The sequence below is a fragment of the Apus apus genome, chromosome 2 (assembly GCF_020740795.1).
Source record: "Apus apus isolate bApuApu2 chromosome 2, bApuApu2.pri.cur, whole genome shotgun sequence".
In the NCBI taxonomy this organism is placed as follows: domain Eukaryota; kingdom Metazoa; phylum Chordata; class Aves; order Apodiformes; family Apodidae; genus Apus; species Apus apus.
In genome coordinates, this window is record NC_067283.1 from 19718780 (window position 1) to 19744866 (window position 26087).

General features: G+C 36.8%; 1 protein-coding gene across 4 annotated transcripts in view; it reads left to right on the forward strand.

Annotated features, from left to right (window-relative positions):
• Nucleotides 1-26087, forward strand: part of NEBL (nebulette) — a 251878-nt gene that overhangs the window by 208128 nt on the left and 17663 nt on the right. For 2 of the 4 annotated variants that reach the window (XM_051610329.1, XM_051610330.1), the window contains exon 5: nt 9715-9886. In XM_051610329.1, the coding sequence (XP_051466289.1) occupies nt 9715-9886 (172 nt within the window). Of the gene's footprint in view, nt 1-3841; nt 3935-4319; nt 4412-6379; nt 6474-8477; nt 8583-9714; nt 9887-13266; nt 13360-14287; nt 14417-26087 lie in introns of all 4 variants that reach the window. The other 2 variants (XM_051610331.1, XM_051610332.1) reach the window with 2 other exon arrangements.

Consider the following 26087-nt stretch of genomic DNA (forward strand, 5'->3'; position numbering starts at 1 on the left):
TCTTACGAGACTGGTTCTGAATTGATGTTGTTTATCTATAGTTGCGCAATGTCCTTGGCACTTCAATGGGCAACTAAAAATATCAAAAAGAGAGTTTTCTACAAGTAGAACATGCTTTTCTGATAAATATTGTGACAAAACTTGGAAGAAATTTGAAAAGTGTTTGCCAAGCAAGAAACAATAGTAGCTGCATCAGTCACTTTTTGGAATTTTTGGTGTGGAGTCCTCTGGGGCCATTTTTATGTTTGTGACATGACTTTTCTTTTGACTAGATGCTTTTTATAAAATAAAGTTTGAAACTATCACATAGAATTAACACTAGATTGTGTTTAAATATTTATTGAAATCCAAATTAGGGACTCCGGACACCTATTCTATTAGAATTTTCTTGTTTACCAAGTAGTGTTAAATATTGCATTTCCCATCAGTGTTGGTCAGGTAGAGAATTCCCATAAAATTTTGAGAAGTTTGTATTTTTCTTGACATTTCTCTTTCCTCCATCCGTCACACTTCATCTTGTTGAGTCACAGAGCAATTTGAAGATTCAGTGCAAACTATCGTGTGTCCTGAGTCTTGAAATAGGGTCTCTGGTTGGGAATTGTAAGTTTCCTTGGTTTTAGGGCGGGATTTGTTGTTGTTGTTGCTCGCTTCCCCGCCCCCCCCCCCCCCCCCCCCCCCCCCCCCCCCCCCCCTGCCTCGGGCAATTATGGTTTTGGTTTATTTTTAGCTAGATTTGTACTGGTGTTCTAGAAACAAAAATCTAGTCTTCTGTTACCTGTTAGCCAGTTACCACATACATTTATTTTGAAAGCAGTCACGCAGGCACACAGGCTTATTAGGAGCAGTCTTTTTCTCAATGCTTTTCAAAGTGAAATGGAAAAATTGTGTAGTGCTCTTGCTGTTTTAGAAATCCTAAAGAGTGGTGAAGATGGGAAAATGAAGGGTGGATCAGTATGCTACTACACACACTTGAACAAAAATTATCAAGAGGAACACAAAATGCATTAGTGGTTTAGTGGTATGATGCAGGTAGCATGGCCTTTACCTTGCTAGTCTGTGTGTAGTTAATATTTTACAAAAGATATCTTATTACATGTACTGTATTTGTGATTACTTAAGGCTTGTATAATATTTATTAAAAGTGCAGCATGCCAATTTTAAAGGCAATGTGCAAGAAAGTTTTAAATTAAATGTCAGTAAAAGGGAAATTATATTGTGTTCTTTATAATAGTCCCAAAGGAAGGCTAAATTGCACCAATTTTTACTCCATTAGATTTAAACATTTCATACATATCTTTGAATTTAGCCAGAAGAACTTAGGACAGCTTGAAAAATATTTGGTGAGCTAAATGGGACTATGGAATATGAAGCACATCTGCAGTGCAAAAAAACCCAGAAAACCAAAAATAATACTCACTATCCAACCAAGTAATGCAAACATGTCCATTTAATCATATTCTGAAAGTGATCGAATTATTCCAGATGACATGTATTGGAGGGAAACTCAGAACAGTCTGTTCAAGTTCTAAAGAAGAAGGTGGTGACAGCCAAGGTGGTTGAGCTCATCTCACCTGTTGTCATGATTAGTTTGGAAGAAGGAGGCTCCTAAATATTTGGAGTCAAGATCTCAAAGAACGTTAAAAGCAATTATCAGATCCATGGACTGTGACTGAATCTGAACCAAGAAGCTAGAAATAAGAGGATTTTCTGAAAACTTGTATATACCGAGGGACAGACAGGGCTGGACACAGCACTGGGAAGATGGCTTTTGGGGAAAAAAATTGTGAGTTTGTGTGAAATCCTTGAGGAAGCCTGTGTGATATGTCAGTCAACACCACAAAGCTAGGGCCTTGTTAGAATTCAAGCAAAGGACATTTTGAAGCGTTTGAAGGACCAGTAGCAGTGCCAATTCTTAAGCTTACCTAATAGTCTCTATTAAAAGACCCTTTTTCCAGTGGTTCAGTACTTCTGCCAGTCATAAACTGTCTGGATTGAAATTTTCCATTCCTGTTCTGTGCTTTTGGCTTCATTTATTTATTTATTTATTTATTTATTTATAAATTTCAGCCAAAGCAGCTTCCAAGTATGAGCTTAGAGAAAAACAAGTTGTTAAAAAAATTGGCATTCTCCAGAAGTACCATGCCTTGGAGAAGAGCATTAAAAATTATCTACTAAGTGTAATTTGTACAGTGGGTTTGGGAAAAGAGAGGCCAGGGATGAGGAATCAAAAGTCTGTTGAGACACTGAAAGGGTCATGGGCAAAGTGTAGAGTCCAAAGGGTGGGGGAAGACAAGCAGGGTGCTTGTGTGCTCCTTTGTGTAGGTGCTTTCTTCCAGAAGAGCTGAAACAGAACCCAAGGTAATTTAGACCCATCACTTCCTGTGAGCCTGTACGTGAGGAACCCTTGGTCAAATATTTTCCCTTTCTTTAATGATGGTGTCCATGGAGGTAAAAAAAGGTCAGTCACGATTCATATGCAAACTACTCACTAAAAGGGTCACTGATTATGTCTAATGAATTAGGCAAAATTCTCTTGCAAAAAACAGCTTTTGGTAATAGATAAAGCACTTAAAGAGGAAAATAATGGTATAGAACATATTAAAAGCTGTACATGGAACATATTTGCACAAGGGGCAGAACTAAGGTTACATTTAATTTGTGTCATTTTTTGATTTTCGAGGCCTTCATTTTGCAGCCTTAAAATGTATTTAACAGAAGTTCTGTATGCTACATTAATATAAAACTATAAAAATTGATTAATTGTGCTGTTCCCTTGCCCTTTAAGCACTTTTCCTTCCTTGATTTGTGCTAATAAAATTATTTTCCAACTATTATGTATCACTGCACACACAATTTTGAATGTTTTTATTAATTTTAATATTATACTACCATTGTAAAGAAAAAGAAAACATGCCATATCACTGTAAAGGATGGCATCGTCTACAGGTATTGTTTATTTTATGGTGGCTTAAAGAGATTTGAAGCTGAATGTGCTGAATACAGTACAGACATTTAGCAACAGACAGTAAAAAAAAGACAATGAATAGACAGATTTGTCCAAGATGGCCCTTTTGATAGCATATGGAAAATCAAAAAATACAATGCCTTTCTTTTTTGTACCGCATTCATTTAACCTTTCAATTATTTCTCATTAAGTTGAATTTCAGTTTTGGTACATATGGTAAATAACTGAAGAAATTCTAGATCTGTGCATCTTGTGAATTATAGAGTCTACCATTTCCAAACATAACTGCTGTTTAGAAGAAATTAAATGTGGTAAATACCTGACAGAATCTTCAAAGGCATCATGCATCCAAACATCTGCATTCTCCCTGATGTGTCTCTGTGTGTTTTTAGATAATTTGAATGAAACTTCAAAGTCATATGCCCTTTTAAGAACATATCTGTGAAATGCTTGATTTCTGAAATGGACAGGTAGGCTCCATAGCAAGATAATAGCAAGACCAAGTAATTGTTTGAGTGACGCAGATCTCCAAGCAGTGTATGCAGTGACCCAATTGTCATAGAATCATTTAGGTTGGAAAAGACTTTTAAGATTATCAAGTCCAGCCATACAGCCACAGTCCTATGGGATGTGTTCAACAGGTGTAAGAGTTTTAGGATACTTGACTTGTTACGTGCACTCGCTGCTGCATCAGATCACACAAGATGCATTGGATACCCAGCAGCCTGTTTCAGAAATGAAATATAACAGTTCATTTTCAGGTTAATAGTGTTGACAGATGTGGACTAACTGAGAGATTACAAAATGTTTGTTGTGTTTTAGTGCTTGTATTTATCTTCTTTATATTGCTAATATTTTGTAATATTTATTTTGCAGATTAAATACAAGGGAGAAATTCAGCATGCAACAGCTATTTCTGATCCACCTGAACTAAGGAGAGTCAAGGAAAACCAGAAGAATATCAGCAATGTGTGCCTCATTTTCATTGCTCACACACTTCTCTCTGCTGTGTTAAATGTGTTTGTGCCTCAGTGAAAATATCTGTGGTGTTTGTGCTGGTTCCTGTTTGTCCACACAGACTAATTTAACCAATTAATGGTAAAATGCTAACTCCTTAGCCTTGCACTTTGATTAACATCAATGACAGTGAAGTATTCCTCTTGAAGTACGATTTTTTGTCTGAAAGATAATTGAAAGAGGGTGAGTACTCAGTATTGTGTGGAAAGATGTGGGTGTTTATTAAGGAATGGTATTTTCCATCTGAATGCAGTGGACTCTTTAATGACGTTTAACACACTGTTGTGTATCTGTTACTTGGAAGCCTCTGTGTAATATCTTCTGCCATGTCTGCTAGGTTCAGTACAAAGAGCAGCTCTGCAAAGCTACGCCTGTGACTGTCACCCCTGAGATTGAGAGAGTCAAGAGGAATCAAGAGAATGTCAGCATGGGAAGTTGCTCTAATTTAATACTTTGAATAATTTTTGAGTGCAGAGGATCAGTACAAGGTTGTGCCTTCAGAAGCTGTGCCTTTTCTTTAGTTAGGTAAAGGCTCAGTAATGGATTTGCTTTACTTTACTTCCCTATTTTGGGAAGCAATTGGGAAAGCCCTTACTTGGTTTGGGAAATGGCGTGTGAAGCTCATATATGTGATTAAAGAAATGGGTGCAGTGTTTTGAAATGTTACTGTCTGTCTTGGATATTTGCACAAAATCTAGACAGATGATTTTTTTTTTTTTAACAGAATATCCTTTCCTAGTTTTTTTTTTCTTTGCTTCAAAAAATTTGCTACAGTTGTACTCAAACCTCAGCTCTCTTACCTGTGTGTTTCTGGTTCCTCAGTAACCTTCCTATCAGAGTTTAATATTTAATGGCTCACATAACCATTAGAAAGCCATGCTGTTTGCAGGAGCACAGGGAAGAAGGTAAGGGCTTTTGGAGCAGGCAGCTGCCTTCCTGCATTGCTGTTGCTGTACCTTGTTAATGAGTCTTTGAGAGACCAGCCGTTCTCACTGGGAACTGCCATCAGCAGCCATATTTCATGGAGCTGCAAATAGCTGCAGTGTTTTCCTGGGATATTTTCTGCCATGTTCCCCAAATTAATTTAGAGTTAAAATTTTAAAGAATGCTGTCCCTCTAACTTCAGTGCATGGTGCTTCTTTCTGGATTTATGATGATATAACTCTCCTAAAATGCACACTGTTTAAACAAAACTGTTTTCTCAAATGATTCAAGCCTGTCTGTTTTTCTACTTTGACCAATTTTTGTGTAGTGCAGATTTCACTGGAAGACTCTTTCAAGTGACTGGAATAGCTTTGGATGAAGATTCTTCAACTTCAGATATTTATAGAAAAAATATGTCTTGAATAATCATTTTGTCTTTGCAAATGTCAGTTTACAAGTTTAATCCATTTGATAACTTACCATCATTTTTAGAATATGTTAGTTTTTCAGTAAGAATATAATGATGTGAAGAGACCAAAACTGTGATGTGTGGGAAGACAATTGTTTAAACAATATGTATGTTAATGCCCCAGTGCACTGCAGAATTATGAGCATAATGTATCAGCACAGTTATCCTTATCACACAAAACCAAGAGCTTATGGAAAAAAACCAACCCAGTTAGAATGGAAATGTGTATTTTACATAAACCTATATGGATTGGCATAAATCATGCAAGAATCTCTTTTTCTTTACTAAGAGTGTACTATATCTGACTTCCCTGTATTTGGGGCCAGGGTTAACATTAGAGTCATTGGTCTGTCAGTGCCACATCCTATCCTTCAGACTCTTTAGATACTGATCTTGCCTTGAGTGTGTATTTGATTAACACACCGTTGCTCAAGTGTGTTTGGTTAAAAAACAACAGAGGGGATATCCCTACAGTAAATTCCTAAATAAACACATTGAAATGTAGGCATTTGGATTCAATTGGCAGTTGTCTGATGTATTGCACCCAGTGTTTGATCTTCTTTGAATCTATAGAGTATAAAAGTTAGACCATGGATGGTATCCTTACGGAATCTCTTATGTCTGGACAAATACACATTTACAGTGGACATTGCTGAAGTTCAGTTTTTTCATTTGCTCTGCTTGAATTTACTGCATTATTTGTGACTTACCCCATTCCAAATATAAGATAATACTCTATACTGCCAAACACCAGTATGGTAAATGTCAAGATGTGCGCAAATGTGTCTATCTATCCACACAAGTGCATTGACAAGATGACTATACAGAAAGAATTCAAGATTATGCTACAAAAATCAAGTCTTGTAAGCTTTAATAAACTTCAAATGCATTTTAGCTTTTCAATTGTTTCCTGGATGACCTTTTAAGTCATACATTTTAATGCAATACAGTGTGATATTGCCTTAGCTGAAATAGTATGTACCATTTTATTCTGTTAAATAATAGGTTCACTACAGAGAGCAGCCTGGCAAAGCTACTGCTGTGAGTGTCACTCCTGAGATAGAGAGAGTCAAGAAGAATCAAGACAATATCAGCTCGGCAAGTTGTCTGAATCTTTTTGCCATTTAGATTTTCAGTCATTTTAGGAATATAATAAGGGTATGGTTTTCCATTTAGATTTGATGTGTCAAATGAATCCAACTGCATTATCTACTGAATGGATTTTTTTTAACCCTTTGAGCACTTGTATTGCACAAATGGGCAACAAAAATATTCAAACTTGCCTGATTATTCTTGCAAAAAAAATTCAGTGGTTCTGTTAACATGTATTTTTCAAGGAAGGAGTCAATAGAGGTCAGTCATTCTTTCAGGAATCATTGTCTCTTATTACCAAGTTTTACTTGCTAGATTCCAGAGTAAATGACAGTAAAGAACAAAGGAAATGAGACTTTAACTTTAGTGCAAATTTCATTTTTTTTATGATTCAAAGCGTGGATGCATATAGTTATGCATTCTGTTCTACAACGTGCCTCATCTACCGGAGTCGAGGAGTCCTAAATATATCCTATTCCTAAACACTAGTGAGTAAAACACTACATTTTTCTTGGCTTTTATGATAACACTTAACTTCTTTTTGCTTAGTTTTGTTTTTTAAATCACCACTACAGTGGTGTAAGAAGCAGCAGGCCATTCTAATAAGAAGCAAGAAGTGAAAACAGCATGGTGAAGGAAAGGAACAGAATAGTTACAATTACAGTCTGTGTCCTCAACACTGAAACATCAGTGACAAAGCCCCTGCACATGACAGATAGAACAGGTTTCATGCAGAGCTGCTGTCTCAAGGTCGCAGAAGAGAATTAACAGTAGTGGACACTCAGAACTGAGTGTAAGGGGGTAAAGTAAAAAAAGTAAAGTAGGTTGGATTTGTTAGAGGATTTGTCTAAGGACAAGATAAGACAATTAGACCTTGTAACTACATGTGTCTTAAATATGTTCTTAACATGCTCATGCATATTTACCAAAGTCAATTAGATTTGAGATGCATAGTTAACAGGGAAACTTCTCAACAACTCCAGACTCGAAATATTTTTTTTATTTCTGAAAACTAAGCTTCTTTTTTCCCCAAGTGACTCCTTAACTTTGTTCATCAAGATTTACAGTGGTAAGTTCTTTTTTATGTTAGAGTGGTACTTGAAAACCAAACTGTGTTGACCATAATTATTCTGTCCAGAAAATCCTTTATATTCAAAAGCATATGGAGCTAAATATTTTGCTAAGAAGTTATATTGTTTAATTAAGAACGATTTGAAGAATATAGAGTACCATATATTTCTGTTTCTCTGTACATAACTTCAAACTTATCTATGAAACCTAGACACCAAGACTCATATGTTCGTAGTTATGTTGTGTCTAGCTAATATGTAATTTTAAGGAGGGTTAGACAATTTCAATACTTCGTTTATCTCATCACAAATGCAGGTTGAAATAGATTTCCACAACTGATTTGAAAGGTAATACTTTGAGTGTGAAAGTGCAGGTAAATCTGAAATACTATCACTCAATATACAGGTTACAAGTGCAATGCAGGAGCATTTACTGATAATTAACTTTGCATCTTTACAAGTCTGTGAACTGCTATGAAAGAAACTCATTAGGAGAAACATGATATAGGAGGTTCTGCACAACACAGAGCCCACATGATCTCTCTGAAAACAGCGTGTTCAGATTTGTCCCAGGCATGTTACTTTTGTGCTGCTAGCAAGGATGAGTTACCAAACAGGAGTATCATTATTTATCTTATTTTTCAATTGATAAATTAATTACTTCACTTGTGTCATTTAACAGTCAAGACTTTAATCTTTCAGGTAAATACTATTTGTTTGAATAAGTGATTGATGGAATAAATGTGCCCTTTGGCCTTACCAATATACTAGCTTATCTGTATCATCCCTCTGAAATAAGTCACTAGAAAATAAGCATAAAGAAAGAAACAAGAAAAAAGTTTGGCACCGTGATTTGGAAAGGTTGCTGCTACATGGTGTGATTCTTACCCTCATTTCTACTGTGAACAAAAACTTCATGTGTGCTATTGTTGTTTTGCAGGTCAAGTACAGCAGTGATCACAGGCAGATGAAAGGTAGACGTAGTGTGCTTCTAGACACACCTGAGCTAAGACATGTCAAAGAAACACAAAACAACATCTCAATGGTAGGGTACTTTCTTCCTATAACTAGAATATACTAAGGAATGGCACTTGACTTCCACTGGATTTTGCCTTCCATTAATATAGGTAACTAATGGAACTCTCTTTTCAAGTATGGCAGGAATATTTTCTTCTTATGCCTGTTGAGGGAGTGTTTTCTAACTGCATATGACTGTAATGAACATTTTCAAAATACTAATAAAAATTTTTCTAACAGTTAAATGTCTGTTCTTTTGTTTGGTTTTTTTTTTCTTTCTTTAAAAAAGTACATCATTTGAGCATCACACAGTTTGTCTGGATTAGGTGACACACAACCTTGTGCCTGTGCACGTTCCTGGTTTCTGTGTGACTTTTGTTCTTGGAATGAGTTGCTTTGTGTGCATTTGCTTGTGTGAGAATGTTTGTCAATTTAATTCTTTGATTATTAAGACTATTTAAGAAGCAAATATGTGTAATCAGGAATACTACTTTGTAACTCCTACTAATACTGGTTTTGGGCCAACACTTGGTTGTATAACATTTTCTACCCTAATGTCCTTGGTCCTGTGGTTTGTTTTTTTGTTTTGTTTTGTTTTTTTCCTCAAAGTGGGCTGCTTAGAGTAACTGCAATTCTTTCTAAACACCTCTGTTTAAAGCCAGCTGGCATATGGTAAAACAAAAGAGCAAAATAATACCTTTTGTATAAAACTGTGCATATAATAAAAATTCTCAATGAATGAAAATGCTTGAATTCTTTAGAATTGTTACCACTGGAACATTGTTACTGACAGATGTAGTTGTTTGCATCAGTAGAGAGCTATCTTACCTTATAGAAGAAGGCAATGGACCAGGTGACCTCCTGAGGGCTTTTCCTATCCTGTGTAAGATGATGCTTTGCTGCTTGAGTCATAGCTTAATTCAGTGGCAATGGAAAACAAATGCAAAAATGATAATAAAGTATTAGGAAATCATATTAAAGAGATAGAAAAGATTTGGCTGGCTGTCCAGCCCATCTCATGTGTGTAACAATTCTAGTATGGTGCAAAACCCAAAGAATATAACTGCTGCCTAAAACAAAAGCGTATTCATTCTTGCATAGAATGATTATTTGCTGTCAGTGACAGCTCGGGGAAAAACATAATTCTTCTTGTTTCCTAGGTTAAATACCATGAAGATTTTGAGAAGACAAAGGGCAGAGGCTTCACCCCAGTGGTAGATGATCCTGTAACAGAGCGGGTGCGGAAAAACACCCAGATTATGAGTGATGCAGCATATAAAGGTGTGCATCCACATATTGTTGAAATGGATAGAAGACCTGGAATCATTGTTGGTAAGTTCTTGAATACTGTTGCTATTGAAAACATTCTGGGGAAGATGAAAGCCTCTGCTTGTGTTCTCCAGTATTACCAAGAAGTATTCCAAGATTTCATTTTCTTTCTTTTCTCAGTCTGAAACTTGTGTTGAACTACTGGTTCAATTCCAGCTTCTAGTGAAGTAATAACAGGAACGAATGTGAGACACATTGTCATTTGCTCTGTATTTTTTTTCAAATATAGATAGTCATTACTTAAAGTTTGAATTTTGGCTCTTCAAGAAAGGCCATAATATCACAATAATCTTCATTTTGCACAGAAGAGAGGTGATAAAATTGTGATTCTCCAAACTGTCATTGTATAAATGTTACAGACCAGTCTGAGATTTCCTGTTCTGTCCATTAGCAATTTATCTGGAGCTGCACATGCTCCACTTACCTCTTGGTTTAGCAAGTCTGCTATGATGAAGGAAATGGCAATCTGACTTTTTGGTGTGTCCTTTTTCTGTTTTTCTGTGCATTACAACAGTCTAGAACCTAGAGGGTCTACATATGGAAAAACATGCTGAGATAGAATTCTAAAATCCTTTATACGTAGTAATAATAGCAAGGGTTAACTTTAAGTCTACCTTTCAAAAATCAGAGAAATTGCAGGTCAAACGGACTAATTAGTGCGTCATATAGTCCATTCTCCTGCCTAAAGCAAGGTTACTGTATCAGTATCATTCCTGGCAGATGCTTCTTCAGTCTTTTCCTTAAAATCTCCAAATGAGTCTCTATTACATGAAGAAGTGTATGTCTTTCCTTTTGTATAGCTACCTTTTACATGTCTGTAGCTACAGCTGTTGCTCAGAAGGGATTTCTCAAAAGTGAGTGTTTAGAGAGCTCTTCCTGGGACAGGTACTGATGCTTTTAAGACCATGCAAGTCTCAGAGGGTCACACATTTCAGATCTAGGGCAACAACTTGTTCAGAGTATCATTGTCTGTTGATAACCAAACACTTGAAATCACTACCGTAGCTATAGGTGGTGCAGCCAAAGAGAGAAAAACTCCTGCAAAACTGCAGTTTGATGTACGGTTTGCAATATGCTGTTCAGTGTGCACTTTAAACCTTCTACTCTGTACTGCACTGCATGTGTGCTGTAGCCCTATGAAAGAATCACGAGTGCAATCCTGTGTTCAATAACTGAATGCTTGCTAGCACAAATAGATTAGGATTAAGAACATCCCTGAGATAAATTCCAGAGCTGTAAGTAACCTAAATATTAGTACAGTTTATCACCTTAAAATATTCCAGTATCAAAACACACAGGAATTCTTAACTCCTTGTGCCCACCAAACAGCAAAAATAGTGCAACTCTTTAAAGGAAACAGGCCATGACAAACCTGTGATCTTAATATCCAGTGATATTTCAGCTAATGCTCCTTGGAGCCTTCTCTAGGCTGAACAACTCCAATTCTCTCAGCCTTTCTCCATAGGAGAGGTGTTCCATTCCTCTGATAATTTTTGTGATCCTCTCTGGACCCATTCCAGAAGGTCAATGTCTTTCCTGTGCTGAGGACCCCAGAACTGGACATAATACTGCAGGTGGGGTCTCACCAGAGGGGAGTAGAGGGAGAGAATCACCTCCCTTAACCTGCTGGCCATGCTTCTTTTGTTGCAGCCTGGGTCACAGTTGGCTTTCTGGGCTGCAAGTGCACATTGCCAGCTCATGTTGAGCTTCTCATCAACCAGCACCCCCAAGTCCTCATCAGGGCTTATGATGTTTTTACTCACTAAAGCATGATCAAACAGAAAAAGCTGGTCGTTCACCAGTTTCCCCATACCTGTCATGCCTGTCAGTGCTTTATGTGGTTGCATAATTTATCACTGTTAGGATTAACACATAGTTTATCAAAAGACTTTCTGTTGGCTTTTATTCCTCTTATCAAGAGGGAGTTAGTGCTGTGCCCAACTTATAGGAATTGCAGTAGATAACATATAATGTACATACATTTCATGTATTCTAAATCCATAGGATTTATTTCATTAGCTCTGTCTGTTTTTTCCATTGCCTCAAGGCTATCAATAATTTGTAACATGACATATTTAGAGGTCCTTGCAGTCCTACTTTACCTGTCAACCCATTATTTAGCTTGGTACCATTCAAACCAGTCAAAGGGCCAAGTTGGGAATATAGTTTTTTTTCCTGCTTCCAATACATTGAGTAAATCTCAAGCAAACCTCTTGTAAAAAGGCATGATCTGGTAGATTTGTGCTTTAACTGATTGTACTTCGAGGTTTTATTTTCAACTGGTTTGGAGATATTAAATGATTATTGTTATTTTTAGGCATAGCAGATATTGTATATATTTGTTGATGTTAGTAGATCAAGAATTTACACTATAGCTGCATCTGCATTTGTTATAAGCCTCCTGTTGTACAACACTCTAATTATTTGTTAAAAGTTTATTAAAACTGTATTCACTTTTCTGCTGTGATTATAACTCAAACTTGGATATGAAATAATTTTTTCCTATGAATTCTTTTGTCCTTTGACACCTAGTTCAGTGATGTGAATTCAAGATATATTAATAACTTACCTGTATGAATTAAAGCTGAAGGTCTTACTGTTACTCTTGTTATTGAATCCATTCATTGAATTCCAAAAATGTGTTTTGATAGCAGGGTAGTGGATCAACAGTAACACTGTGTCCCAGGAAACACAGATATTTGGAAGTCAAAGGGAAATCCTAGGTTCTAGTTAAGATGAAGAGTGTGCTTTCATTTTACCCAACTGTAGTTTTCTACAATGTAGTCTCTGTCTAGTCCTTTTTTTTTCCATTAAGTAAGAAAGAGGGATACTTTTTAGTTTATATAAGTTGAGCAACTTGTAGCGATTTATTTTGGATAAAATGAACTATGTCCCTAATTCTGGTTATGAGGCTGACTTGTTCTCTGCTGTGTGCAAAGGAGGGCCTGTGTTGCCTCTGTCAGCTGTAGACATGTATAATGCCAGCTGTCAGCTATAGAGATAAATACTGCAGCATCTCCATGGAGTAAGTATGCTATTGGTGGGCTGGGGAAGTAATTTTGTAGCTCTGATTATTTTGATTCTGCTGTTGGAAGAAAGCTTCCATTTACTTAGACTGGAAAAATTACTGTGGTCGTATTTAGAAAAGGAAAACAAAAATTGGAAGAAAAAGTCTCCTTAAAATAATGTCAGCATTTAAAATGAACACACTAAGTTCTTTTAAGTGTCTTAAATCCTTTCTGGTCCTTTCAGGTGGGCATCTAGATCTTTTGGTTAATTTCTAGGTGAAGGAAATTGGTTGCTGATTGTTAAAACTCATTCCTTTCGTGCTTTTACTTCCTTTGTTGTTTGTCTGTCATGTAATTTCTCCATTTCGGGAAAAGATCTAAAAGTTTGGCGCACAGATCCTGGCTCCATCTTCGACATTGATCCCCTGGAAGACAATATTCAGTCTAGGAGTCTGCATATGCTTTCTGGTATTGCTTTTATCCTGACTTTTCCCAAATCAGCATTTTATGTTTATGAAACTAAGTCGATACAGTAATTTTTCAGGTCAATGTGCCAGCCATATGTTTTATAAGTATGTTTGTATCCATATATATATATATAACTGTAGTGTTTTAAAAGCTGTGTTTTATATACCTTCAGCTGTAATCATATATACAGATAAGAAAGACCAATAGAAATCTTATCCTAAAGAACAATTATTCATTCCACTTACAAGTAGACACTTAAAAACATTGACCTACTTTGTCCTCACTGTAAGTTGAATTTTCAAGTAGTTGGACCTTACTAAAATTTCAGAGATACAGAAGGTGGCCTATTTATGAAACTGATTTCTTTTCTATTCACATTTCGCTCATATGACCTAACATATGCCTTGTGCTATTGTTTGCAACTCCAAAGTGTTAATAATTTAAGGGTAGATGGAAAAGAACAGAAGGTGATATAATAGTAGGCAGCAATGTTTTGATTCTAGAAGCTTTTGAATTTTTTTCGCCCCTAGAAGTGTTTATTTTGAAAGCTCAACTTTTGTGTGTGTGGTTTTTTTGCTAGTGATAGTGGAACTTTGAATATTCTTTCAAATGTCATACAGCAGTATTTCCAGATGCAACATGCACTTACATGCACGCTGGAATAAAGGAACATTTTGATTTTCCAGTGGAAATTTTCACATGCTTCATTTTCATCCCTTTTTTTAGCTTAGTTGCATCTGGTTTTGAAGCAACCTTTTGAAATAATGGTGTTCAAAATGGATACAAATTTGTGAATAATTCACTTTTCTAATTTTAATGCTATTGGTGCTTAAGTGTCAGTGTTAGCAGTGCTGGGGTTTTTGTTGCTGCTTGTCTTTGCAATTCTGTCACCTATTTACTGTGATATTCTTTCTTTCTACCTTTGTAGAAAGAGCAAGCCGTTACAGTAAGCAGTATTTACATTCTACCAGTTTGGGAGATTATAAATCAGATGGCTCTGACACGAACCCTACCTTTTCTTACTGCAGTGAGATAACAAGGCCATCTGATGAAGGAGGTACCCCTTATTACCACGTTTTTCACTAATGACACTATCAAAGTGTGCTGAGACATCACAGCCCTGCATTAACTCCATATCCTTGTGTAGTTACCAATAATTAAAAATGATGTAAGCTATTGTTTGATTGGTTAAGGAAACAAAGCAAAACCTCAAGACGGCACAGTTTCTTGCATGCCTCCTTACCGTGTATTCTCTTTCACCGTTTTGGTAACTCCGTCAGTCCAAAAGCTCTGCTAACTCCTGTTAACAGTCCTTAAGAGAAGGTGTATTGTGTTTTTGCAAAAGGTACATGTTTCTCTCTCTATCTTTTTTTTTCTTTTTTTTCTTCCCCTCTCGAAAGACACAATGTAACTGAAAAAATACACATCTGAGCTGAAAAAAAAAAAGAAATTTACCTTGTGCTTTTCAATGTGCAAATCAAACATATTTTAATGACTGTAGTACTTATACTCAGATGAAACTATGCAGGTGCTTGTGGCTCTCTGTTTCCATCCAGATAAAAATAAAAAATGTGTATCAACTGGCAACTTTCTCCCAGTTTACTAATAGTCTCAGCAGTTTAGGGACCAGGGTTAATATTCAGCTGGGAAGTTTATATAGTCCTATATTGTTTAACATGAATTAATATTAGGATACGCTGACCAACCTGAATTTCCAAATGCAAAACCACATCTTCAATCTGTGATACCACAGGCAGAACAAAATTCATGAAACTGATGGATGGGGATCTAGTCATCCTACTGACATTACACTGTGTACTAAATTTGACTGATGAATTGTACATATTCAGAAACATTGCATTATAAACATGTTTTTAAAATAAAGTGATTTCTACTTCTCAGTTGTGGAAGAAGGTGAAGGTGCATAAAAAAAGTTATCCAAGGGGTTGCTGCTTTTTTTTTTTTTTTTTTTTTTTTTTTTTTTTAACAGTTGAAGAGTCAAGATACTGCTACCATCCCCTGTCATCCATGAATTACCCATGATTTTGGAAGGTTTTAAGGCATTTTAATTGTAGACTGCACCTATTTATGTTCTATCACTTGCCAGAGTAATATGTTGTTATAGTGGCTAGTGTTTAGGGAGTCTGTGTTGCATTAGGTGGCATCTAAATATGCACAAGCAGCTCTGATTAAGAACAGGTGAGGAAGAAACTGTTTGGACTGAAGAACTGACTCTGAACAAAGAAAGAAACACATTTTTGACAGACCTGTAATCCCTTATATCATGTCTATCCATCTTTATTTGATATTTTAACTATATTCCCAACTCTTTTAATAGATTATAGCAATAATGCATATCATGCTGGCTTTTATGTCTTTTCCTGTGATGATGGAAAGCGGGCTTCACAGTTCAGTGCAGATTGTCTCTATCTGTTCTGATTTTTCTGGCTCTATTGCAAGCCATTTTAATGTTGCTTTGTCAGCTTGATTTGATTGTTAACAGATATTTTTTATTACTTGCCATACTGAGAATAGGAAATGGGCTTCATTTTCCTGGTTGTTTTGGCACTAACAAGCTTGCTTTTTGTGTCTCTGTTTAAATCTGTTGTTGTGGTGATGTGTTGGATAGATCCCTGCCAAGACCAACATATTTTAGCAAGATACTGTTTCCGCTTTTGACCCAGCTGACTTGCCAGGGTTTGAATGCTTGCAGACCGTTCCCATTGCAGGATAGAAATAAATGCCAGTGAGAAGCAATTTGATATAATTCCAATGATTTGCAAGAAAATGGCATTTCTGTGAACACATTCAGAAAAAAAAAACAACAGCAGAAGATAGCATCTTTGGTGAAAAAAACCAGCCTTTTTCATGACAAAATCCCATCCAAAATGTTATTTAGCATATAGCCACAAGGTGAGGTTTCCCCTTGGCCTTTATACAGTATATCTCATGCCATACCACAGTAAATGAGAACCAAATCAATGTTGCTGAGATTTCATGACTGACTCTCATCGAATTTGTACTTCTAGATCTAGCAGTGTTTCTCACTGCCAATGGTTTAATCTGTTGGTGTGCCAACATGAAAAGCAGTTGGAGACTTGTGATCAATTTTGCAGCCTCTAAATGTCTTTGGCCTTGTCTTATCATCTTTCAGATATTTGTGTGTTGTTTGGTTGATAATTTATTCTAGGTACCTTTACTGATATTTGACCCACAATTCAAGTCTTCCACTGCCACTGCAGTTAGCGTTGTTTCTTAACCATCTCTCCCAGCTCTCAGCTGGGTCCCTGGCTTCACACCAGATGTTAAAGGCTTATTCAGATCTAAATAACTCATTTGTCTTTGGGGAATTTCCGTGACAACATCATAGGGAGGCTACTAACATTGTTTACTCAAATGACTTCTTCCTATGTGGTTTCATGACCATTAGTCTACGTGATGAAGTTGAGATGATCCAAGTGTGCCTCCCAGGGAGCTTTCCTTAGAAAATAAGTAAATTTTTGCATAATCTAAGTTCAGGAAAATCCATGTTACCCTTTTAGACTACTGTGGGTAAAACTGGATAGGAAAAAAATGGTTAGTGTTTTCCCGCAAGCCTCATGAGCTTTCCATTGGATTTTCTTTTTTAGATAGCTTTCAGCTTGGTCCTTCTTGCAGCTTCTCTCAGTGTTTCTCAAGGCTGACTTTTTTACTTCATAGTATCATTAAATTTTTTTGCCATACTGGACAGACAGTGTTGCACTAGGGCCTCTCAGTTTGCCTAAATGCTTTGTCATTAATTGCTGCCCTAACAAAGATTTCCTTTATACCTGCAAGCTATTCTGTAGCACTTCCCAGAAACAGCTGGGTGCTACATGAGTTCTTGCAAAATTCTCAGCTGTTTTTCAAACATGTATTTTCAGCTTGGCTAAAGAGGAAGAGAAGCTAATGATTTTTCTCTTTCAGTTCTGCTTTTAACACTGATTTTGCAACTTCTGACACGGAACTATTCATTCTTTTTTTGGGAAGGTTTTTTATTTGTGTCATAAAAGAGAAGTTGAGATATATGGATGTCAGATTTATTTTTGTTTAAAAGACAGATGAAGCAGTTCCTTCTTCACAAAACACTGGGAGAAAAAGCAATGAGAGGCAGTTCCTTTGCTTTCAATTTGGATCTTTCTGGAGAGCGTTATGTCCCAAAAATTTATTGACTTTTTTTGTTTTTTAGGTTTCTTTATACAGTCTTTTCTGTCTGCCCTGATTTTCTGTGCAGTGTTACACACTGTTTTTCTCCCAGTTCTTTTCACACTCACTCCGCTTCCTCCCCTACAACTGAGGTCCCATCCTGTTAGTTTGCATTCAAGCATCAGGAGAGGCTGATCTGGTTCCTGTGGCTCAAGCCTATTCTAGTTGTGCATTATTACCGACAGTTGTATTAGTAGTTTAACTGTCTACTCCATGAAGGAGATTAATTTCTTTTACATGTAACTCCCATTTATGTATAATTATGAAATTTTTGGTGTCTGGTGACAGAAAGGGACTCAGGTGTTGTCTCATTGGACTGCTTGTATTCACTTTCTCTACAGTGTTTTTCAAAAGTGCTAAAGCATTTATTTTTATAAAAATATCTTCTATTTGAAGGTCTCCATATAAAAATAAACTACCATCTTTTGCTAGTTACTTTCTTCAGTAAGTGAAAGTGACATTTAGCTCACACCCTCAAGGCTCAAGACTGTTTTGTTTAGTTCCATTCCCCCAAAAGCAAGAGTAAAATTGCTTGAAAGTAGCTCAAGTTCATAATATTGGAGACTTTTTTTTTAAAGACTGGTTACTTTAGAACATTTTCTATACATCTTCGTCTTGGTAGTTCCATCTCTAGAGACTGAGATTGTTTAAAGGACTTTGTAACCCTGGAGTGTTAATATATGGTATGATCACAGAATCACGGAATCGTTCTGGTTGGAAAAGACTGTTAAGATCATTGAGTCCAACTGTAATTTAACTCTACCAACCATTAACCTAACTCTACCAAGTTCAGTGCTTAAACCATGTTCCCAAGCACCACATCTACACATCTTTTAAACACCTCCAGGGGTGGTGATTCAACCACCACCCTGGGCAGCTTCTTCTAGTGTTAAGTACCCTTTCAGTGAAGAAGTTTCTTCTAACAGCTAATCTAAACTTTCCCTGGCACAACTTGAGGCCTGTATGGAAAATAATTTGTGGTGTTTGATCACAGAAACCTAGCTCTGTTGCTCAAAGCTGTCTGTGTGCAGGGTTAGAGAAAGAGTGGTAAGATAAAATGAAGGCAGTAAGTAAACCTTTAAGGCTAATTAATATTGTTCTTCAGGCCCATTGTTTGTAGTAAGCAAAGAAACAAAATGCTACAACCAGAGGAAATTCTGGTTTAGGATTGAAATGTCAGAAAGTTTAAGCCTTTGAGAGTGCAGAAACTTGTCCTTAAGGAAGTTGACCTTGCGTCTACAGGGGTCACTCTGCTACTACTGGAACAAATGCCAGGCTTTGCTGTGATGGCAGGGATGTGACTGTGCATATTTGTGTACTACTAGAATGGAGCTGAAGTCCTGAAGACTGAGCAGATGGTAGCAGATGAACCATAACATGGCTACTAGGGCCACTGTTTTTGTCACTTGTGTCTTGCGTTAGTCTTTACCTCGTTTTGAGGTGAAGAATTGCTCTTAAGTGTGTTTGGAATGAGGACACCTATCTGCACCAATGACTATTGCTGTTATTCTCATTTCACTGTTATTTATTCATTCTCTGTCTCTCTCTCTCTGTCTTTTATTATGCAACAATTTGGGTGCACATTTTGTGTTCATTTTAATTCAGTGAAAGCGTATTCCTTAGGGTTCCTCCTTTTGTTTTAGTTATCCAAGTCCTTTTATGCTACTTTCCTTCAATCCTGTTTCAGCTGCAGAATGTTTTAGTTTCACTTTATAATATTCTTCCTTCTATCAGTTTTTACTTTAATTATCTTTCAATCTGTTGTATCTTTGTGGGGCTTTCTGTTTAGCTCTCTCCTGTTTTTCTTTGATTAAAATCACAAGGATTTTATTTAATTTTACCAAGTTTTTCTTTCAGTCTGAAGTTTTCTAGTTTGAAATTATCTTAATGAACATCCTGAAATGGATGAACTAAGCTTTTTTTTTGTCCCTGATACACCCTTTTATTCTTTTTAGTTGAAAACTTGTGTTGATTTTCTCCCCTTTTGCTTTTGATCTTCCCTTTTTTTGTCTTGTATCCTCCTAATTTCTAGTTTAATTGGTGTGCATCAGCATTTTAACATGATAATACATTTTTCATTACCGTATGTTCAGAATTTTTCAGTATATTAAGGTGTCCCTTTATTTTTTATTTTAAATTGTGTGTAGTCTGTGGACTGAGAAAATTCAGAGGTGAGTACCAGTTCCTTTCAGTTATTGGATATATTGGTACTCTGCTGGGAAAAAAAACCTGATTTCTTAGTTACTTTCTAAATCATCATCTTATTATTTTAAAAGCTATATAGAAGTCAGTCTGTAGGAGACAGAAATCAGGTTTGTTGTACTCCCTGAAGCTCATGTTACATAGGAAACCTTAGTGGATATTTGGATAGAATTTTCAAGTGCCTTTGTTACATTTTAAAAATGAATGCTATAATGTCATGTATTTGACTGATTGACTGCATGTTCATTATTTATGGTTGTCTACTTCAGCCTAAGGTCTTCAGATTCAGTTCACCTGCTGCCACCAGACAAGTAGTGAGAATTAACAGAGAGAGGCCTTGATATGAGGTTAAGTTCTTCCTTTCTTTATTCAGATGAAAAGGGTCTGCCGCTAATGCTCAAGTCTCACTTTCCCGTTGCCTAGGAAGCTGCCTTCTTTTGCTCACCCTGGAAATTCATACACACAAATTTCAACAGACCATGAAATTCCACTTATAGTCTCTTAATTTTTGTTATCAACCTTAAAAGTAACCTCTAGATTTCTATAAGGAAACAGAAAATTTGTATTAGATACTTCATTGATACTACATAACAGTTGGTCAGATCCAGAAAGGAGTAGTGCAAACAACCTTTCAGGAATAAATGTGGCAAGTGGACATGGTGGCAATTTGACCTTAAAGTCTCTGAAGAATGTGTAGTACTGTAGTATCTTCCCATGGGACATGGGTACTTCAAATTTTGAAGTCTTTATGTAGCTTGGAGTGGAAGTTAAGTCAATCAGAAACAGTAGGTCGTTTCACCTGTCTCCCTAGTGGCATGTCCTCCTTGGGTGAGATGAGCTTTCTGAAGAAGAAAGGCTCCAGAGTAGCTGAGTCCGCTTCCCTCACTTCCTCCAAACTCCATGGGTTATCTTTCTTCTTTCCTCACTAAGGCAGGAATGTGTTGTAGGCCATCAGGTGAACTATCGTTTGAAATGCAGTGTGAACACAGCCCTGCAAAAAGCAAATGTACACTTCATTTATTACTGCGTATCACTGGCAACAGCCTCAGGCTGTGTACCAGCTCAGGGGGAGGGCTTTTTTTCCTCAGCCTGACAATGACATTTTAAATATAGATTTCAGGGATGTCTCCTTCTCTCCCACTAGCACACATCAATATCTCGGGTTCTGTATCTACGATGTTTATTTGTAGGATTTGCCTGAGGCTTTGTCACACACCCATATGTACTGCACAAAATCCTAGAACAGGGAATTGTGCTGCTGCTTCTGCTCCTGATTAATCTCATCAGAAGACAAATTAGTGAGATGAAATGGAGAAAAAAACCTCTTCATTTCACATTCTGGAATTGCAGAGATGCTCTCTGGAATGTGGGCCAAGGAGTCTACTTGTGTTGAGACAGTGGTGGTTCTCTTGTGCCAATAGATGGAAGAAGAGGTGGAAAGGAAACTGGATTTGGTTACCTTTCTTGCTCTATCCTTCCCATCTTTTTTAATTAAAAACACTCTGGTTTTGAGTATAGGAAGAATCACCATTAGTAGAAGACAAGTCAGTAACCACCTGACTGCTCTTTATATTGTATCATGGAGATCTGTCTTCCATCTCCAGGTGCAGGTGGCAGGAAAACAGGACAGAAATACTTCACCCCTCTTCGTATTCATATTCAGTTGCTAAGTGCTGTCATTTTAAGGAGGTCAAGCAGAATGACACACAAGCTGTATTTTCTTCTCTGGCAGCCAAGGAAGAATGGTTCTTTTATGCTTGGTAGCTGAACTCTGTTTCTATGACATTGTTCTCTAGAGTTCGGTAATCAAACATAGCATTTGGAGGGAGAGGAACTGTAGATGTCACAGGAAGAACTTCAGGCTTTTGTGGATTTCTTGTCCCCTTTCAAGTGTATCAGCAGGCTGAACGGCCACAGAAGGCTGAACACATCAAAACAACACTCCGTGTACTCCCTCGTGGTGAGAGGCACATCCATATTTCTCTTATCCACCAGTCTGTTACATCTGTTCCTGAATTTTTTTTTATTTTGGACTAGGCGGTGCTTTGGTTTTGCTTCTTTTACATGCAGGCCACTTCTTCCACTCAACAGTGTCATGGTAAAACTGTGCTTTTCCGTCTTGGTAATCAGATGATTTTTTATTCTTAAATGTATAATGTAGAAAAAATGCTTGAAGTCAAATAATAAATACATCACCCATAAACCTCTTGTAATATTTTTTAACTTGGCTAAATACTTCTCTTTGTATGTAATGTGGGCAGAAGTGCATGCATGTGTTTGGTACCTATCTGATACCACATATTATTTAGTATGGACAGTTTTAATTCTTAGAGAACTTATACCCCTTCAAAATTGGTGACTCTTAGTCTCCCATGTCCAAATATATTTTTGCTGAAATTGTACAGATTCCTTTCTAGACGTTTGCTGTAACTGCACTGTACCCCAAAAGGACCGTGCTTGTTCAGCCAGCAAGACAGAGGTCTCTCCCTTCTGAAAACTGCACCTTCATTTGCAGGAGGTGTGTTTGGCTTTTTCAGCTTCTGCCTCCTGTTTTGCAGTGATTCCCAATGTTCAGAAGGGCATATTTTTTTCTTTTTCTGGTTAAAAATAATGTCATTACAGATAGAGCAATTTTGAAAACAGTGTGAGGTTTCCTAGTGTTAGAAAGGTGATACTTTTTCACCTCTAGATTTGAGGTAAGGAAAATTAGAAGCAAGGCTGATTGTGGGAAGATTTCAGTTAGAAACAGGGTATGTGTGTTCCTTACATATATACTAACTTCTATATAAATGTATGTGAAAAGAAGATTTCTGACTACTTAATATATAATTTGGTGTCCTCTGAGGAATCCAGAATAGCAATGGGACTGCATTTGTGCACTCGAGCATTATCAAATCTATCTGTCCTAGTCTGGACTATCAGACTTCTAGTATTGTCTTCTGAGGGCTTTGTTAATGCAGAACATGAGAGAAGTAAGTTAAAAAAATATTTCGTTCTTTTCTGCTACAAAGAGATATGAAGTATCTGTAAAACAGGATTTTTTAATGTAAAACCTGAACTTCAAATAGCACTCCAAGTGAGGGCTAAGTTAGGTTTAGATTAGGGTTTGATTTAGGGCTTTGGGAATAAAACTGAGTATCCCACATTGGTTGTAATACATTAAGATATAAATCGTGATTCATCTGAAAGCATGTTTTCATTTGATGTGTGTTCACTGAGGATGAATTAATATTCCAGAGAGAGCTTTACATTTCACACTTCCAAAATATTTTTGCTTAGATTGCCTCTGCCTGTCTTTGATTCCCAACCTTCTCTCCCACCCCCTTGTCATCTGACAGCATCAAAAGGCAATTCCCATGCATCCAGGTGGAAGAGAATACAAAAGAGATACTGTTTTCAGATTCTGTAGCATGGCAGCAGTTCAGGGGATTCTTCTGTTAGTCTTGCCAGCTGTCTGAGTTTGATGTTCCCTTTTCCTTTAAATAGTTCATGAGCAGAAAGTGGAAGGGAAACTTCCAAGTGACTCAACAGTTAGAAGTGTTAATGGCTCCCTTGGCAAGCTATCATTTCAGTTGTTCAGTGTGGTCCTTTAGAACAGCTTTTGACACACCTCAGAGGATTTTATATCCAGCAGACAATAAATATAATTAGTAAAATTATGGGCAGTCATGTACTTGACCCTGGTTGATGCTGTCCTTCCACCATGGCTCAGATTGGTTATACCCACTATGCAAATAAAACATTGCACAGAAAGTGAAGCACTTCTCTCTTTAGAAGCCAAACAGTTGAGGCAGTTTTATTTTTACAGTTCTGTAGTAAGTCCTGGTCAGTGGGATCAGGAATGGTTTATGTTTTAAGTGAATTAAATTGTATGTGAAGTAGATTGTTGTGACTACCCATAGAATTCTAAATATCAGATGTAGAATTCATAGAGTTCATAGAAGCTGGATGAAGACAATAATTGTCATTAATTCTAAATTGTAACTTTGTGTCATGCTTCCTTCCATTTTATCCATTTTTTAACCAAAAAACACAAAAATGTATCAGTATGAGCAAAAATCTAGAAACAGGCTCTTCTTTAAAGGCTGGTAACATTTTGAAAGATTTTACTTACTGAAATTCCTGGGAGATTATTTACCACGCTATTCTATGACAAATACCTTTAGCTTTTGTGTGAAAAAGCTTAGGTTTTAGGAGGCTGCAACAAATTTGTTCTTCTGAGCATTTATGGTCTTACAGGCCTAAGTGGCCTTTCCAAAGACGCTCTGGAGAAGCTGATGGCATTTGCTGTTCATGAAAATGGTCTGCTCTGCCAGGACAGGACAAGCTTCTGCTTTTCACAGGCTATGAGGCTGCCACTCACCACCTCAGTGCTCCGCAGCCTGACACAGTCACAGGCAGGGATTCCTCTCCTGTCAACAGCTATACAATATTACGTTTATTTAATAGTTTACACCAATTAATGATCACAAAGGCTTTCGAGCTTTAACTCAGTATCCTCCACCCCCTGTTCCTCAGTAGAAATGATGCTCTAAGGAGTACCCACAAGCACGGCTTGGCTAAAATCTTCCATGTATTATCTTCTTTTGGTGAAAGGGATGGATGTTCAGTTGATTGTTCTCTTTCTTTAAACATTGATAATAGAAAACAGGACATCCTTGGTTTCTTTTATTTTTCTGTATACTCTGAGATTTAATACCTGCTTGCAGACATGACTTCAGGAGCCTGGGCTAGCCTGGGCTTTCCCTGAATACGGCCCTTTTGTGCAGTTCCTCTGAAAGGGAATGAAAGCTGTACTACGTTTATTTAAAGGAAAAATGACTGTGAGAGACAGTTTTGTGTGGTTTTTTTTTTTTTTTTTTTTTTCCCCCAGTGAAGAGATTTAGACTCTTTAGAGAGGTAGAATGGACCTCATAAACAGATTTAATGGAATTGACCCACCATTTCTCAAAATATGAAGAATTAAAGAGAAGGCCTGAATGACCAGATACATTGAACTTGATGTACTAGAGAGTTAGTTTGCTAACTCTTCATCCAGCTAGTACTTCCCAAATTCCCACTCAATATGCTATTGGATGTATGCTGGACTTACGCAACAAAGACCAGTGTGAACAGTATTCATATTATGGGCTGTTCATACAAACCAGCAATTTTAGAACAGGTGAAATTTTTGTGAGTATATTTGATCTGTGGAGTAATTGAAATATGAGATAGCCCTCCTTTAAAAGGAAAATGAATAATGAATAAAACAAAATGCAGGATTCTGTGTGGCATCAGCCCATTAGGTGTTCTTTTTTTGTAATTCCTTTCAAAATGGTTTTTTTGGTGGTTTTTTTTTTTGACATATGCTAAACAGATATATGTGATCTGTTGAAATTTCATTCAAAATAAAAATTTAATTTCTTATGTTGAACCTGCTTTGAAGAGTTACAGTTGTATGATTCTGCATTTCCCATAATAATCTACTTCAGCTTACATGGTAGGTACACGTACTTAGGCTTAATTATTGCTAGCTGATAAAATGTTGCTATAAAATAGTGGTGCTTAAAACTGTCTAATCATGACACTAATTAAGTTCACTTTTAAACATTTTATTTTACCCATTGTAGCATGTCAGTAAGTAGTCTTGAAAGAATAAGTTTTGTTTTTTTTTTTTTTTCATCAGGAATAATTAATTTTAGTTATTTTAAATACAAGATTAAGAATTTGTTGACACTCTCCCTCCCCCTATTTTTTTCCCAAGTATTGTAAAATTGCATAGTTTATTTCTTGCATATTTATAATTTAGGTTATGGAAACTTCCTGAGCTTCTAATGTTCTGAATTTGCCACTGACTCCAAGTAGTTCTGAGCTTCAATTCTAATGAGGTCAGTGAGCACAGCAGATACTTATTAGCACCCTGTGTGAACTAGGCCATACTTTCAGGTTGTTATTTCAACAACCTAATTATATCTGGGTTTGATATTCCAATTTGCTAACTAATACTGACTCCTGTAATGGATAGCATGCAGACAAACCTCTGCTGCTGACAGCACCACTGGGAGCGACAAGCCTGGTAGCTCAGACATCCATGAAAGCAGCCTAACTGACAAGTAAAGGGCAAGAAAAAGAGGGAAAAAAAAAAAAAAAAGGGAAGAAAGAAGAGAAATGAAGGGAAATTTACTGTTACCAGAAAAAATGCCGAGATGCTTTACCACGTTGCTTTCTACTGTTCTAAAAACAGCACTGTTCTGTATCAGGTCTCACCATCTGCAGTCTTCAGGTTAGTTCTTTTTATATGCTTATGCAGTCTGACCTATTCC